At 49.3% G+C, this 16557-nt stretch overlaps 1 protein-coding gene across 4 annotated transcripts in view; it reads left to right on the top strand.

Moving 5' to 3' along the window:
* Positions 1-16557, top strand: part of nfia (nuclear factor I/A) — a 77875-nt gene that overhangs the window by 24861 nt on the left and 36457 nt on the right. For all 4 annotated transcript variants that reach the window (XM_036131774.1, XM_036131773.1, XM_036131772.1 and 1 more), the window contains exon 3: positions 12109-12174. In XM_036131774.1, the coding sequence (XP_035987667.1) occupies positions 12109-12174 (66 nt within the window). The remainder of the gene's footprint in view (positions 1-12108; positions 12175-16557) is intronic.

Here is a 16557-nt window from a genome sequence, read left to right as displayed (position 1 = left end):
CCGCTGATGGAGGCTGTGGTTCTGGTTCTGGTTCTGCTTCGCCTCAGAGGAGCCCAGCTCGTGATGCGTTCACTGACACTCAGATCTACGCACTCCACCACAATCAATGGTTTGGTTTCCAGGCTGGTGACGTTTGTTTTTCACTACTTCTGGTGTCTGCATGTCTGCCGCTCTCTGCTTTGGCTTTGGATCAGTAAATATTAGCGCCGCCCCTCTAGTGACCACGCTGGACGCCGTTCTCTACTAGAACTTCCCTCATGTTCTCTCAGTTTGATTTAATGTCTCTGTTCCTGAACGGTTCTTTCTGAGGCATTCCTGCCTCTTCTAGACCCGAAGAATCACCATGAACTGTTCCACAACCTTAGTGAACCGTTCTACAACCTTAGTGAATCGTTCCACACTTCAGTGAACTGTTCCACAACCTTAGTGAATCGTTCCACACTTCAGTGAACTGTTCCACAACCTTAGTGAATCGTTCCACACTTCAGTGAACTGTTCCACAACCTTAGTGAACTGTTCCAGAACCTTAGTGAATCGTTCCACACTTCAGTGAACTGTTCCACAACCTTAATGAACTGTTCCAGAACCTTAGCGAACCGTTCTACAACCTTAGTGAACTGTTCCACAACCTCAGTGAACCGTTCCACAACCTCAGTGAACCGTTCCAGAACCTTAGTGAATCGTTCCACACTTCAGTGAACTGTTCCACAACCTTAGTGAACCGTTCTACAACCTTAGTGAATCGTTCCACACTTCAGTGAACTGTTCCAGAACCTTAGTGAACTGTTCCAGAACCTTAGTGAATCGTTCCACACTTCAGTGAACTGTTCCACAACCTTAATGAACTGTTCCAGAACCTTAGCGAACCGTTCTACAACCTTAGTGAACTGTTCCACAACCTCAGTGAACCGTTCCACAACCTCAGTGAACCGTTCCAGAACCTTAGTGAATCGTTCCACACTTCAGTGAACTGTTCCACAACCTTAGTGAACCGTTCTACAACCTTAGTGAATCGTTCCACACTTCAGTGAACTGTTCCACAACCTTAGTGAACCGTTCTACAACCTTAGTGAATCGTTCCACACTTCAGTGAACTGTTCCACAACCTTAGTGAACCGTTCTACAACCTTAGTGAATCGTTCCACACTTCAGTGAACTGTTCCAGAACCTTAGTGAACTGTTCCAGAACCTTAGTGAACCGTTCCAGAACCTTAGTGAACCGTTCCACAACTTTAGTGAACTGTTCCACACCCTTAGTGAACTGTTCCAGAACCTTAGTGAACCGTTCCACAACCTTAGTGAATTGTTCCACACCCTTAGTGAACTGTTCCACAACCTCAGTGAACCGTTCCACAACCTCAGTGAACCGTTCCAGAACCTCAGTGAACCGTTCCAGAACCTTAGTGAACTGTTCCACACCCTTAGTGAATCGTTCCACACCCTTAGTGAACTGTTCCAGAACCTTAGTGAACTGTTCCACACCCTTAGTGAATCGTTCCACACCCTTAGTGAACTGTTCCACACCCTTAGTGAACCGTTCCACAACCTTAGTGAATTGTTCCACACCCTTAGTGAACTGTTCCACAACCTCAGTGAACCGTTCCACAACCTCAGTGAACCGTTCCAGAACCTTAGTGAACCGTTCCACAACTTTAGTGAACTGTTCCACACCCTTAGTGAACTGTTCCAGAACCTTAGTGAACCGTTCCACAACCTTAGTGAATTGTTCCACACCCTTAGTGAACTGTTCCACAACCTCAGTGAACCGTTCCACAACCTCAGTGAACCGTTCCAGAACCTCAGTGAACCGTTCCAGATCCTTAGTGAACTGTTCCACAACCTTAGTGAACTGTTCCAGAACCTTAGTGAACTGTTCCACACCCTTAGTGAACCGTTCTACAACCTTAGTGAATCATTCCACACTTCAGTGAACTGTTCCAGAACCTTAGTGAACTGTTCCACACCCTTAGTGAACCGTTCTACAACCTTAGTGAATCGTTCCACACTTCAGTGAACTGTTCCAGAACCTTAGTGAACTGTTCCACACCCTTAGTGAATCGTTCTACAACCTTAGTGAATCGTTCCACACTTCAGTGAACTGTTCCAGAACCTTAGTGAACTGTTCCACACCCTTAGTGAACCGTTCTACAACCTTAGTGAATCGTTCCACACTTCAGTGAACTGTTCCAGAACCTTAGTGAACTGTTCCACACCCTTAGTGAATCGTTCTACAACCTTAGTGAATCGTTCCACACTTCAGTGAACTGTTCCAGAACCTTAGTGAACTGTTCCAGAACCTTAATGAACCATTCCAGGTTCTTTCTGAACTCTCAGACAATCCTAAATCTGTTTCTGAACAGATTCTTTTCGTCATTCTTCCAGAACCGTCCCTGATAATCGGGTTCCTTTCCGATTCCTCCGTTCGCTGTCATACAGTCCTTCGTCTATCCTCCTCCTCCCCCCCCCCCCCCCGTGTGATCAGCTGAAAGCCGTCCTGGGTGGACGTGGCTGGCTGGGTGGGTGTTCAGTGGGAGTGGGTGATGCGGCCGTGGGTTTGTGTGCTGCTGGTCGCCTCCAATCGTCTTTTTCTGCTCCTAATTCCAGCTGAAGCTTCTGCTGCTGCAAAGCCATTACCATTGATTTTCTGCAGGATGGGATTGGACTCGCGCTCTCCGACCTCCTCGTCTTCATCGGCATTGTCTTCCTCCCCGTCTTCCTCGCTCGTTTGCTTTTCCTGAGACTTTATTAAAGCGGCGCAGGCTCATCTTCATCCTGCTCGGCTGCAGAGCGGAGAAACTCTTCTTCATCGCATCAGCCGTGATTTGACTGCGTATGCGTTCGGCTTTCAGGCTCCGCCCCGCCCACACACTCTGACCTCTGACCTGTCCTCCTCGCTGCCGTTCCACTCAGAGATCCTGACGGCCGCATTCCATTCCCTGTCTCCCCCCTCCTCACCCCTCCTTCCTCTTCCTCCTTCCTTCCCAGCATGCCTCAGTGAGGAGTGAAGGAGCGATCCGTTCTGATTGTCTGAAACTCGGCTTTAGAAGACAGCTGTGGCGCGGCGCTGGGACCACGTGTTGGACACGTTGGACATATTGATGTGTTGGACGTATTGGACATGTTAAGGTGTTGGACATGTCAGACGTGTTGGACATGTTGGGGGACACGCTGGACGTGTTAACGTGTTGGACGTGTCAGACGTGTCAGACGTGTTGGACATGTTGGACACGTTGATGTGTTGGACGTGTTAACTGTTGGACATGTCAGACATGTTGGGGGACACGCTGGACGTGTTAACGTGTCAGACGTGTCAGACATGTTGGACATATTGGACGTGTGGGACATGTTAAGGTGTTGGACATGTCAGACGTGTTGGACATGTCAGACATGTCAGACGTGTCAGACATGTTGGACGTGTCAGACGTGTTGGACGTGTCAGACATGTTGGACACGTTGGACGTGTTGGACATGTTGGACGTATTGGACATGTTAACGTGTTGGACATGTCAGACGTGTTGGGGGACACGCTGGACGTGTTAACGTGTCAGACATGTTGGACATATTGGACGTGTGGGACATGTTAAGGTGTTGGACATGTCAGACGTGTTGGACATGTTGGACATGTCAGACATGTCAGACGTGTCAGACATGTTGGACACGTTGGACGTGTTGGACATGTTGGACGTATTGGACATGTTAACATGTTGGACATGTCAGACATGTTGGACACGTTGGACATGTTGGACATGTTGGACATGTTGGACATGTTGGACATGTTGGGGGACACGCTGGAATCAAAGCTGATTTCTTTCTCAGTCCTCAGCGTCAGTCAAACTCAGACAGATGTGCAGCTCCGCAGGTCGTCCCGTGTTCAGTGCTCAGACTCCAGCAGGTCCAGCTGTTGGGTCCGCCTGAACCTGCAGCAGGGCTTCACCTGGTGCAGGTGTGAGCGTGAGGTCATCTCAGGGCGGGGACCTGAGGGACGGTTAATCAGAGACAAACCCGACCAGCGCGTCTCTCCTGCTGGCAGCTCTAATAATAGTAAAGAGGACGCTGCATCCAGAAAGGATTAGCTTCTCGTTTGATGTGGTTCCACTTTCTGCGCCTCAATGCGATTCCCGTCTTGTTTGTTTCAGCAGGAGGAGGAGGAGGAGGAGGAGGAGGAGGAGGAGGAGGAGGAGGAGGAGGAGGAGGAGGTGCAGCATGTGCTTCTGGGCTTTCCTGCATGTTTTTGTCGTCTTGTTGCATTTTGAGTTGTTCGATGATCTCAGCTGAAAGCTGCAGAGATGCTGCTGCTGGTTTCTGTGAGAGTCTTCCTCTGGGAGAAAGGAGGAAGGCCGGAGCGTGATGGGGGGAGGTCTCCAGAAGGAGGGGCATCAGGAGGAGACTCCTCCTGGATCAAAGGTGGTTTACTGTAGCCGGGAACCCTGGAGTCCGGTTCTGTAGGTCAAGTTCTCTTTATGGAGATGGTCTGGATTTATCCGGCCCTGAAAGTAGAAGAAATACAGAAACAAGGCAACGATCCAGGTGTTGAGACATCAGCTGCCCCCCCCCCCCCCTGCTCCTCCAGAACCTCCTCTGAGACAGAACCCCCCCCCCCCCCCCCCCCCCCCCAGACTGAACATGATGTAGATCAGGTCTACTTCAGGTCTGGACGGCCTCATGGCCCAGAAAGGATCTTTAATGTATGTAACTGTTTCTGTGTGATGGGGCGGTTCTGGTTCTGTTATTCTGGATGTGAACTGGACGCTTCGCCTTCAGATGACTGGAGTTAAATCTGATGTTCCTCAGGTCTGAAGGTTGACCTCAGAAACACCAGGGAAACCAGAAGGTCTGCAGGCCGCCCAATGACAGCGCAGTTAGCCAGGCTCCGCCCACATGGCCCTGCAGCTGCAGGCCGCCCAATGACAGCGCAGTTAGCTAGGCTCCGCCCACATGGCCCTGCAGCTGCAGGCCGCCCAATGACAGCGCAGTTAGCCAGGCTCCGCCCACATGGCTCTGCAGCTGCAGGTCGCCCAATGACAGCGCGGTTAGCTAGGCTCCGCCCACATGGCTCTGCAGCTGCATGTCGCCCAATGACAGCGCAGTTAGCTAGGCTCCGCCCACATGTTCTAAACTGTTTCTAAATCTGAAACACTTCACCAGACCTTCAGATTTCCAGAGTAGAACCTGCAGCAACACGCGACCACAGAGCCAAGAATGACGCTGACACGATGGATCAGTGTCGGCGTGGATCATCTTGACCAGCAGGAGTTTAGAAATGTCGTGGATGTCGTGCAGATCCCGAATCTGGTGGTGTCTCCTTCATTTTGCTACTTCTGACCTGGATCTGTTGAACTAAAACCTGTTTTTATTGATTGCATAATTAAAAGCAGTTCTGCAGCTTCCGTCTGGTCCATTTAAATCAGACCCGTCACCACTGCTGCTCATTGGCTGGCAGCAATCACATGGCCACGTGGCTTCTGAGTTGAGTCTGTGTGTAAATCTCTCACCACGATGTTGTCATGGAGGCACGGTGACATAAACTGATTCTGAAAGCTGGAGTCCGGTCAGGGTCAGGGGGGAAAAAGAGACGAAAAGAGACGAAAAGAGACGAAAAGAGACGAAAAGCAAAATTTCTGTAACATCCATCATCCATCCATTCCTCCATCCATTCCTCCATCCATCCATCCATCCATCCATCCATCCATCCATCCATCCATCCATCCCTCCATCATCCATCCCTCCATCCCTCATGCCTCCATCCATCATCCCTCATCCCTCCATCCATCCCTCCATCATCCATGCAGATCTTTGAGGAAACAGTGAGAACTGCGATCTGATTGGCTGCTGGTCTGTTCTCGATATTCAGCATCTCTCAGTGATCAATAATTTATCAGCATTGATCAGACTGCAGATGAGAGAGAGAGCGAGTGAAAGAGAGGAAGAGGAGGATGATGGAGGGAGGAATAACAGGAGGAACCACCTGAGGGGAGAAGAAGTCAAGGTCACGACATGGAAGATGAAACTTTTATATTTGAGTCTTTTTAAATGTCATCAATAACTCATCGGCTCATTGATTCACAGAATGATGGCATATGACACAAGGCATTATGGGAGTTGGAGTCTGTTGAAGACCAGTTTTTTTGGGCTCTTCTAACTTAATGATTTCAAACTTCTGACCTGATGAAACTTGACTGATTATATCTTTGGTTTTGTTCTGAAGCTTTGATGAACAATGAAGGAAGACTCTGTGGTTCTGGACAGTTGATGTCAGGTAGACGTATCTTCAGCATCGGGTCGCTTTGATTCTGTCCGGGTAGAAAAGCATATTTATCCTGATTTATCCTGATCTCATGTTTTCATCCTCAACACCGGGCTTTTATCACCTTCTGGGCATTCCTGTGAGTCCCTTCGGTTCTGACCCATCAGACTCAACGGTGGAACCGCTTCAGAACCAGAGCCTGGTGGTTCTGATGGAGTCCAGCTGGTGAGCCCAGGGATGTCCAGGGTGAGCCTCCAGATAAAAAGGTTTTCTGCTGACGAAAACAAATAATAATACAAATAATATGCTAACAGTCAGTTGGGCCATGTCCGTCATGCAAAGGTCAGAGGTCAGCCACGTCCCAGCTTACAGAAGCTGCAGTAATCTGGGAGTAAACTGGGAGGTCTTTCACTGTTCACTGTTCTTTCACTGTTCTTTCACTGTTCTGGAGGGTCTGGAGAACGTGTCGGCCAACAGAACGTGTGCAGCCAGCGAAGGCGGGAGCTCCTTTGTTGTGGCAGAAACCGCCGAGTGGCTTCAAGAAAACAAACAGCGGCTCCAAAATGGTTGCCAAAGCTTTAACATGGCTGCCAGACCCCCCCCCCCCCCCCCCCCCCCCCCCCCCCACACACACACACAAAGGGGCAGAGCAGGTCCCTGGTGTTACTGTGCGACAGAAAACGCTGGTGTGTGAGACTGAAAACATGAAGATATCAGTGTGTGTGTGTGTGTTATTGTGTGTGTGTGTGTGTGTGTTATTGTGTGTGTTATTGTGTGTGTGTGTGTGTGTGTGTTATTGTGTGTGTGTGTGTGTGTGTGTGTGTGCGTTGCCGTTGGCAGCGGCTCCTTGGCAGCGGCGGCGGCTCGCCGGTCCAACAAAGATGTCGGCTGCAGGGACGAAGCGTCTCGTTGGCAGCAGCGTCTGCCGGACACAAAGCTTCGTCTGTTTCCCTCTTTTCTGTTTAAATGTAATGAACGGATTGAAACGCTCACTCTGCAACTGTCTGAGGGGGGGGGGGGGGGGGGGGGGGGCAAAATGGCGGCTGCTGATAGCGCTGAAATGGAGGCAGTAAGCATAGCGTAGCTTAGCGGTCAGATGGTGAGACGGTTGGGCCTGCAGGCCTGCCAGGAAACAGAAAACACAGGCTGGAGAACCAGAACCTGCTCCAGCTGGAGAACCAGAACCTGCTCCTGCTGGAGAACCAGAACCTGTTCCTGCTGGAGAACCAGAACCTTTTCCTGCTGGAGAACCAGAACCTGCTCCTGCTGGAGAACCAGAACCTTTTCTCCAGGCTTAGTGCATGCGCCACACGTTGGACTTGTTTCAGGAAAACGTCTGGATTGATAAAAGGTAAAACACTGAGATGGATGAAGTTCTGTAAGGTTCTTCAAAGTTTCTTTGAATGAGAGTTTTTCAGCGATGGAACAGGAACACCAGACTGAGAGAAAAGCTTTCTCTCACAAGAGAAATCATATTTCTCCAATTTTAGCTTCCCTTCATTGGCTTCCTGTTAAATCAAGAATATAATTTAAAATTCTCCTTCTAACGTATAAAGCCCTTAATAATCAAACTCCATCATATATCAGAGCTCTGATTACCCCGTATGTTCCTAACAGAGCACTTCACTCTCAGACTGCAGGTCTGCTGGTGGTTCCTAGAGTCTCTAAAAGTAGAATGGGAGGCAGATCCTTTAGCTATCAGGCTCCTCTCCTGTGGAACCAACTCCCAATTTTGGTCCGTGAGGCAGACACCCCGTCTACTTTTAAGACTAATCTTAAAACTTTCCTTTCTGACAAAGCTTCTAGTCAGAGTGGCTCATGTTACCCTGAGCTACCTCTATAGTTATGCTGCTATAGGCTTAGGCTGCTGGAGGACATCAGGGTCTATTTCTCTCTCTCTCTTTCAGGAGGAGTGAATGCTGCTTGGAGAGACTTGATGGTACCTGCTGGGTTTCCTTAGAGAGGAAACTTGGAGGATCTGTGTTGTGAACTGGAGCTATATAAATACAATTGAATTGAATTAAAATTTGAATAATTTAGTGAACCTCCTCTGTGATTAGTTGGTTTGTCTGCAGGGCTGAGACGGCAGCCAATCAGAGACGAGCGCCTGAGGCATTTTCCCGGTGCTGGTTTAATGGTTCTCCTCAGACATGGAGAACCTTCCAGGTTCTGAACCTGGTTTTCAGCACCGGGAACGGTCTGGCAGGATGAGATGATCCTTAATTGTGCCGGAACCAGAACGTGGTTGGTGTTTCTGACCACTTCAGATAAGTTCCTCAGTTTGTTTCTGGTTCTTCTCCTCATGAAGATCAGCATCACAAACTGAGACCTGCTGAGCTTTCACAGCTGCGCTCCATCAGCAACTTTCCCCTCATCCAACAACAAGAGAATTTAAAGCTATAATTGAAGCAAAACCACATGTCATGGGTCGTCTCAGTCAGATCAGGGTTCCTGATCAGGGTTCCTGAGGTTCTGCTCTGATCCATCTGGACCTGAGCTGTGCAGACTTCAGGAAAGGGATTAAACACTGATTAATTCTGCCTGTTCCGCTGGTTTTCCTGGTTAATTGGTGGAATGGACACGTGATGCCGTGTCTGCAGATGGTTGAGGGTCTGTGTTGGAAACACCAAGAACCCCCCCCCCCCCCCCCCCAGAACCCCCCCCCGCTGGTTGGGTGGTGTAGGCAGACAGTCCGGTCTGCTCCCACGCCTTATTAGCATATTTAATTAACCTGCTGACTGATGAATGAGGAGAGTGTGTGTGTGGAGTGGGTGGGGGGGTAGTGTGTGAAAATGCCCCCATCCCCCCCCCCCCCCCCCCCCCCCCCCCCCGTTGCCTTGGTTTCCGGCTGATGCTCTTTGTTTTAAGCTGCTGAAGCAGGATGACACGGTGAGCGGCATGCAAAACAAGGCTGATAAATGCTGCACTTTGTCCCTGCTGGGGGGGGGGGGGGGGGCAGAGCTGGGAGTTTAAACAAAGCACGCAGCCTGGTGGTGATCCTCTGTAATTACAGGATTAGGGACATTAAAAGTAGGGAGCAGGCCGGTTCCTCCTGGTCTGTGGGAACCAGAGACCCCCCTGCAGCTCTCAGCCCCCCCGAGTCACAGCTGCAGGAGCACCAGGGCTAATATTTCTTTCTCCTCCAGTATTTTATCTGCAGCACAGCCGATCGATGCCGCTGGAGCTGTTAAATCATTTTCAGGAGCGGAGCTGCTCGCTGCAAGCAGAGCTGATTTATCCTGCATGTTCTGCCCTGAAACTTTTCTCTGCAGAAATCCTCTTCCTGGTTCCTCTTCATGGACAAGAAAGAACCGCTGATTCTTCTTCGGACTCAGAAAGAACCGCTGAATCTTCTTCAGACTCAGAAAGAACCGCTGAATCTTCTTCAGACTCAGAAAGGAACCAGTGATTCTTCTTCAGACTCAGAAAGAACCGCTGAATCTTCTTCAGACTCAGAAAGAACCGCTGATTCTTCTTCAGACTCAGAAAGAACCGCTGAATCTTCTTCAGACTCAGAAAGGAACCAGTGATTCTTCTTCAGACTCAGAAAGGAACCGCTGAATCTTCTTCAGACTCAGAAAAGAACCGCTGAATCTTCTTCAGACTCAGAAAGGAACCGCTGAATCTTCTTCAGACTCAGATAGGAGCCGCTGATTCTTCTTCAGACTCAGAAAAGAACCGCTGAATCTTCTTCAGACTCAGAAAGGAACCGCTGATTCTTCTCAGACTCAGAAAGGAACCACTGAATCTTCTTCAGACTCAGAAAGGAACCGCTGAATCTTTTTCAGACTCAGAAAGGAACCGCTGAATCTTTTTCAGACTCAGAAAGGAACCGCTGAATCATCTTCAGACTCAGAAAGGAACCGCTGATTCTTCTTCAGACTCAGAAAGGAACCGCTGAATCTTCTTCAGACTCAGAAAGGAACTGCTGATTCTTCTTCAGACTCAGAAAAGAACCACTGAATCTTCTTCAGACTCAGAAAAGAACCGCTGAATCTTCTTCAGACTCAGAAAGGAACCGCTGAATCTTCTTCAGACTCAGAAAGGAACCGCTGAATCTTCTTCAGACTCAGTTCCTGGAATGGTTCAGGTGTGGGTCAGTGATTCTTTCCCACTGAACAAGCGGGTCGGCTGTGGTTCTGCTGATGAAGCTGCCAGTGTGCGGTCCAGAGGCTCCTGCAGAACTTCTCAGCTGTTTCGGTTCTGCTGAGAACACACTGGAACAGATCTCCTGTAGTGGGACGGTCCACTCTGGTCACCCGGTACGCCGGTCAGAACCCGGGTTCAGAAATGGACTCGCTTCATGGAGGGGTTTGGATCAGAGGGTTAAAGTGTGGAGCGCTGGGTTCCAGCTGTGGGACTTTAATCCAAGCCTCCTGTTGACTGCGTGGTTCTGGTTCTGGTTCTGGTTCTGCTGCACTGAGCTGTACTGGTTTATAACTTCAGTCTTAGCATCCCTCCACTGGCTCCTTGTTAAATTTAGAATCCGTTTTAAATTCCTTTATCTGCTTTTAAGAACCAGATGGGCCCTTCCTGTTTATCTGAGCCGCTCCATCCTTACATACCTGTGTGTGTTCTAAGATCCGCTACCAGGAGCTTTATCTGACCCAAAGTCTCTAGAAGTGCAGAGGAGACCCAGCCTGGTGAGGCTCCATCGTCTGAAAACACTTTTTTCTTTGCCTTTAACCCAGAGGGAGTTTTTTCTGTGTTTTAATTGTACTTGTAGTTTTGTTTTCTATTTGTTTACATCATGGTGAGTTTTCTGCATATATTTTATGTATTTGTTCTTGGCGCAGCTCTCTGGTCAGCTTCTCTGTTGATTTTAACGTGCTCTAGAAATAAAAGGGTGTGAAAGATGCACTAAGCTGGACCTCCCTGTCAGCCACTGGCTTCTGGTAGCGACATTAAATCTTATGGGTCTGACCTTCTGACTGACGGCTCTGCTGCACGTTTCAGCTGATTGTGTCTAAACGGTTCAATCCAAATGTTCTTGGTTTTTAATATGAATACATTTCGGTCCGATCATGAGGTGTTGTGAGGAAGAGCAGAGGAAGCTGAGGAAGAGCAGAGGAAGCTGAGGAAGAGCAGAGGAAGCTGAGGAAGAGCAGAGGAAGCTGAGGAAGAGCAGAGGAAGCTGAGGAAGAGCAGAGGAAGCTGAGGAAGAGCAGAGGAAGCTGTGTCATGCAGACCAGGTCGACACATTCAGGAAGAGTTTCAAGCTTTTTCAACAGACTGTCCACATGGACAGCCTGTCACCAACCAGTGGCAGGAGATGGGGGTTCGTCCTGCAACTGGCAGGTTGCCGGTTCGATCCCCCGCTCTGACCGCTGCAGGCGGTGGTCAGAGGGTCTGAACTGTGGCCTCCTCCGTCAGTCTGGGCCAGAGCAGCTGTGGCTGCCAGCAGAGCTCACCACCGTCAGGGGGGGAACCACTGATGCATTCTGGGTGCGGTAAACGCGATTTACCAACCACTATACTCTTTGTCAGAGGAGACTTTATCTATTTTCATCTCCTTCTAAGGACTAAATGCTGTGAAGCTCTGAGAACGAGCGTCTGTAACAGATGGAGAACAGTCTAGAGCCGGATTAAGTCGGGCTTTACGGGCTAAATCATACCATCATCGGCATAAAGAGGAGCTTTAATAAAAACGGTAAAAAGAACATTAACCAAGATGGAACCTTCATTATTTCCACAGTTGGTCAGCAGATAGTCTGTGGCCTTGGTTCTGGATCAGGTTCTGGTCCTGCTGCTGAAGATGAGAGCAGAACCAGGTTGTTGGTTCTACTGCTGCTGGTCAGAGAACTGAAACCATCCGGCTGCTGTTTGTCTCACAGCTCCTCTTGTCTCTTTCTGTTTCCCTCCAGAAACCAGCCAATCAGAAAGCCCCAATCAGGCCAGCGAATCAGACATCAAGGAGCAGCCAGAGAACGGTGAGTCACGCCACATCAGCACGCTGCTATAGACACGTGCTGCTAGATCCAGTTTACCTGCATGTTCTCTACGTTCTTAGTCTTAGTGAGGACTTCAGAACCGGGTCCATGTTCTCTACGTTCTTAGTCTTAGTGAGGACTTCAGAACCGGGTCCATGTTCTCTACGTTCTTAGTCTTAGTGGAAGGACTTCAGAACCGGGTCCATGTTCTCTACGTTCTTAGTCTTAGTGGAAGGACTTCAGAACCGGGTCCATGTTCTCTACATTCTTAGTCTTAGTGAGGACTTCAGAACCAGGTCCATGTTCTCTACGTTCTTAGTCTTAGTGAGGACTTCAGAACCGGGTCCATGTTCTCTACGTTCTTAGTCTTAGTGAGGACTTCAGAACCGGGTCCATGTTCTCTACGTTCTTAGTCTTAGTGGAAGGACTTCAGAACCGGGTCCATGTTCTCTATGATCAGTTCTACTAAAGATAAACATGGATTAGTTTCTCCAGATCCTGCTGAGACATCAGTCCTTTAATCCTGGAAATGTTCTCCAGGTTCTAGAAGGTCCACTTTGTCTTTAGATGGAGGTTCAGGTGTGAGTCCATCACTACTCCCAGGTTTCAGGCCTGATCAGTGGTTCCTAGCTGCTGACTCTGGTTCGTTCCTCTTTAGGTCCAAAGATAATAACTTCAGTTTTGTTTCTGTTCCGCTGGAGAACGTTTTGGTGCCTCCATGCATTGATTTGTTCTAAGCATCCTTTCAGTGCATGGATGGTTCAGACTCACCTGGTGATGTAGAGCTGAGCATCTTCTGCATAGTGATGGTAGATAATCTGATTACTTGTTATAATCTCAGCTAGTGGGAGCGTATAGATATAGAACAGAAGGGTTCCCAGGATGGAACCTTGGAGAACCCCACATGTGACTTTTGTCTGCTCTGATGAGAAGTTACTTACTGACACAAAGAAATCTGTATACACACGTTATTATAGACACAAATGGTAATTCAGTTCAGTTTTATTTATATTCACACATCACATCATCTCAAGGTTCTTTCCAAAGTCAGCTTCCATCAGATCCTCCAGGTTGGTGAGAAAGTTTCCTCTCTAAGGAAACCCAGCAGGTTGCATCAAGTCTCTCCAAGCAGCATTCACTCCTCCTGAAAGAGCGTAGAGCCACAGTGGACAGTCGTCTGCATTGTTGATGGCTTTGCAGCAATCCCTCATACTGAGCATGCATGAAGCGACAGTGGAGAGGAAAACTCCCCTTTAACAGGGAGGAGAACCTCCAGCAGAACCAGAACCAGGCTCAGTGTGAACGCTCATCTGCCTCCACCCACTGGGGCTTAGAGAAGACAGAGCAGAGACACAGAAAGCACAGAAGCTCACATTGACCCAGGAGTACTTTCTATGTTAGATGGTAATAGAGGATGATCTGCCTCCCCTGATGATGTCACAGCTAACAGAACACCAGACCAGGTGTACCTTCTATGAAGAGAAAATGACAGAGAACAAAAAGTTAAAAGCTGACATAACAATGCAGATACGTGTTACATGTTACTACAGACATGTTTGCCGTTCTGATCTCACATTCCTGAGCAGATCTCTGTGCGTGTGACGGATTTCCTCCTGGTTGTGTGTGTGTGTGTGTGTGTGTGTGTGTGTGTGTGTGTGTGTGTGTGCGTGTGTGTGTGTGTGCGTGTGTGTGTGTGTGTGTGTGTGTGTGCGTGTGTGTGTGTGTGTGTGTGTGGGACCTTGACCCGGGTTCAGCTACGTGCCGTCAGCCACAGCTGAGAGTGATTATGCTGCCGGGGAAAGCGAGGCTTTTTCTTCCTCGCTGCGGATCCTGGTTCTGGCTCTGCTCCTGTTCCTGTTCTCTCAGCTGTTGATGGATGGCAGTTCTGCAGAACCGTCTGTAGGATCTGCTCCCAGAAGCTCTTCAGATGAACTTCTGCTCTATCAGCGGGGAAACACGTGACCTGTAGTCCTTTACTTTGACGTTACTGGCTGATAAATATTTGTTAGTTGTCTTTGTCTTTACGTGCGTTCAATCAAAGTTCACAGCACCAATGTTCGTTTTCTCCTATAATCAGAAGAGTGATTTATTTCCTTTGCAACGTCCATTTATCTTCCACTTCCATGTAGAATAAACCTTCTAATCAGCAACAGCTTGAGCTTAAATAAGCCATACATGCCTTTGCTGTAATCAGAACATAAATGAAATTCCCCCCAGTGGTGAGAAAGGTAAGGAACCAGAACCAGGACCTACACCACCCTCCTGTTTTAGGCCAGGTGACACCACCCATCGTGATTCACGGTAAAGCTGTGAACGCGTCTGAGCCTCTGCCCACAGCAGGAATGAAGCAGCCATCTTTGCAGCTGTGACGGCACATCTGGTGCAGATGCTGGCTGCTGATTGGCTGCTCCAGCTGACATCAGCGTATTACCTGGCCCATGGCCTCACCCAGAACCGTCTGCTGCCGTTTGGGTTCTCCGGTCCTGCAGAATGAGAAACACGTTTTTCCTTGAGAGCTGGAAAAACGTGTTTCTCATTCTGCGCAGGAAGTCTCAGCAACCAGGAACCTCAGGGAACGCTGCAAAGTCAGGAAGCATCTGGACTTCATTATCAATCCACCAATCAAACTGCGTTTGTACGGCGCTTTACAGCAGCTGCCTCTGAGACGAAGCACTTTCCAGCAGTGCAAGAAATACAAAGTAGAATAAAGGAAAATAAAAGCAAAGCAGAACAGAAGTGTCAAGTTTTGGCTGCTGGTGAAGTGCAGATAATGAAACTTAGACCAGCTACGTTAAATCAGCGCTTGAACTAACCTGAGGACCGCGCCCTCACCTGAGGACCGCGCCCTCACCTGAGGACCGCGCCCTCACCTGAGGACAGCCGACCCTCACCTGAGGACCGCGCCCTCACCTGAGGACCGCTCCCTCACCTGAGGACCGCGCCCTCACCTGAGGACCGCGCCCTCACCTGAGGACCGCTCCCTCACCTGAGGACCGCGCCCTCACCTGAGGACCGCGCCCTCACCTGAGGACCGCGCCCTTACCAAGCCGTTTTCTGTGATCCACGTCGTCAGCAGCCACTTTAAGCTTTAACCCGGCCAGCAGCAGTCAGCGTCTCATAGAAACGGAGCGCGGCTGCAGGAAACCTGTTTGCTCTGTGATCTGAGACGTTAGCTTGTTAGCACCATCTGACCGTCAGCTCTTCTGACGGAGCTGGCTACTAAAACCCAGACTCCCAGATCCGTTAGGATGCAGGTCCCTGTTTCTGGGAGGGCTGCTGGTGTCGCCTCCTTTCTAAAGGTCTGAGGCGGCAGCGACAGACCCAACGCTCGTACCAAAGCTAGTACGAGCTACTCAGGCTCCGCCCCCACCAGCCGTGCTCCGGGCGGATGGCTGTATGAAAGTAGGCCTCCGTCACGTCCATCTGGTGAATCGCCTGAGTTGATGGGACTTAAAAGCTTCCTGAGCGTTAGCATTTTTTTTTCTTCAGAACGACGAGATAACGGCTGTACCAACCTTTGATTAGAGGACCGCCCTTCTAGCTTCTTTCTGCAACAAGATGATCATTTCCTCCCTCAGGCTCCGCTGCTTCAGGTCTGACCGCAGCGTTCAGGTCACCGGTAACACAGCGTGGTTTTTACCAAAACTGTAGGTGCTAACAGCGGGCTGACTGGCAGGGTTTGGGCTCCAAGCTGAGCTAAGCACATTACCTGGTAGGTCTGGATCATGGCCATGGAGCTCCAGCTCCACCTGATGGACTCTGCTTCACTCGCGATAGCGTTGTGCTGATCCAGAACCACAAAAGCCAGGCGCTAGTACTTTAAAATTAGGGCTTAGCTGACAGACACGCTCACCAGCAGCTAGCTAGCCTGACTCAGAGGCGTTCTTAGAGAGGGGAGGAGCTAAGAGTTAAGATATATGGTGTGGGCGGAGCCTACCGGTCCTCGTCATCACGTCATCTGCATAGCAGGACGCTGTTGATAAAACAGAGAACACACGGCCCAGTGGTATAAAAACCGCTTTAAACACCTTAGCAGGTATAAAGTCCAATGAAGAAAAGCTGATTTAATGCTCCGCAGCATCAGAGAGGAGAGACAGAGAAACCTGCAGGGCCACCGGTGCCACAGAAAGCCAGGAAAAGAATATAAAGATACTTTAAAACAAACGGGGGGGGGGGGGGGAAGGAACAGGTCCCAGAGTTCTAACAGAAAGCTCATGGGTGAAAAACTGAATAAATATTTCACAGGTAGTGATGGAAACATCAGAAATGCCCTGTGGAGAACTACTAACAGAGTTAATTTGGTTAACCAGTAAAGTTGTTGTGGATGAAGTTCCACAGATAATGAGATTATTTCACCGTCTTACATGATCTTCTGACTGCTTC

This window comes from Fundulus heteroclitus, unplaced genomic scaffold (assembly GCF_011125445.2).
Source record: "Fundulus heteroclitus isolate FHET01 unplaced genomic scaffold, MU-UCD_Fhet_4.1 scaffold_46, whole genome shotgun sequence".
NCBI classification, from domain to species: Eukaryota; Metazoa; Chordata; class Actinopteri; order Cyprinodontiformes; family Fundulidae; genus Fundulus; species Fundulus heteroclitus.
The sequence above is the reverse complement of the archived record's forward strand: the minus strand, read 5'-3'. Positions and strand labels throughout refer to the sequence as shown.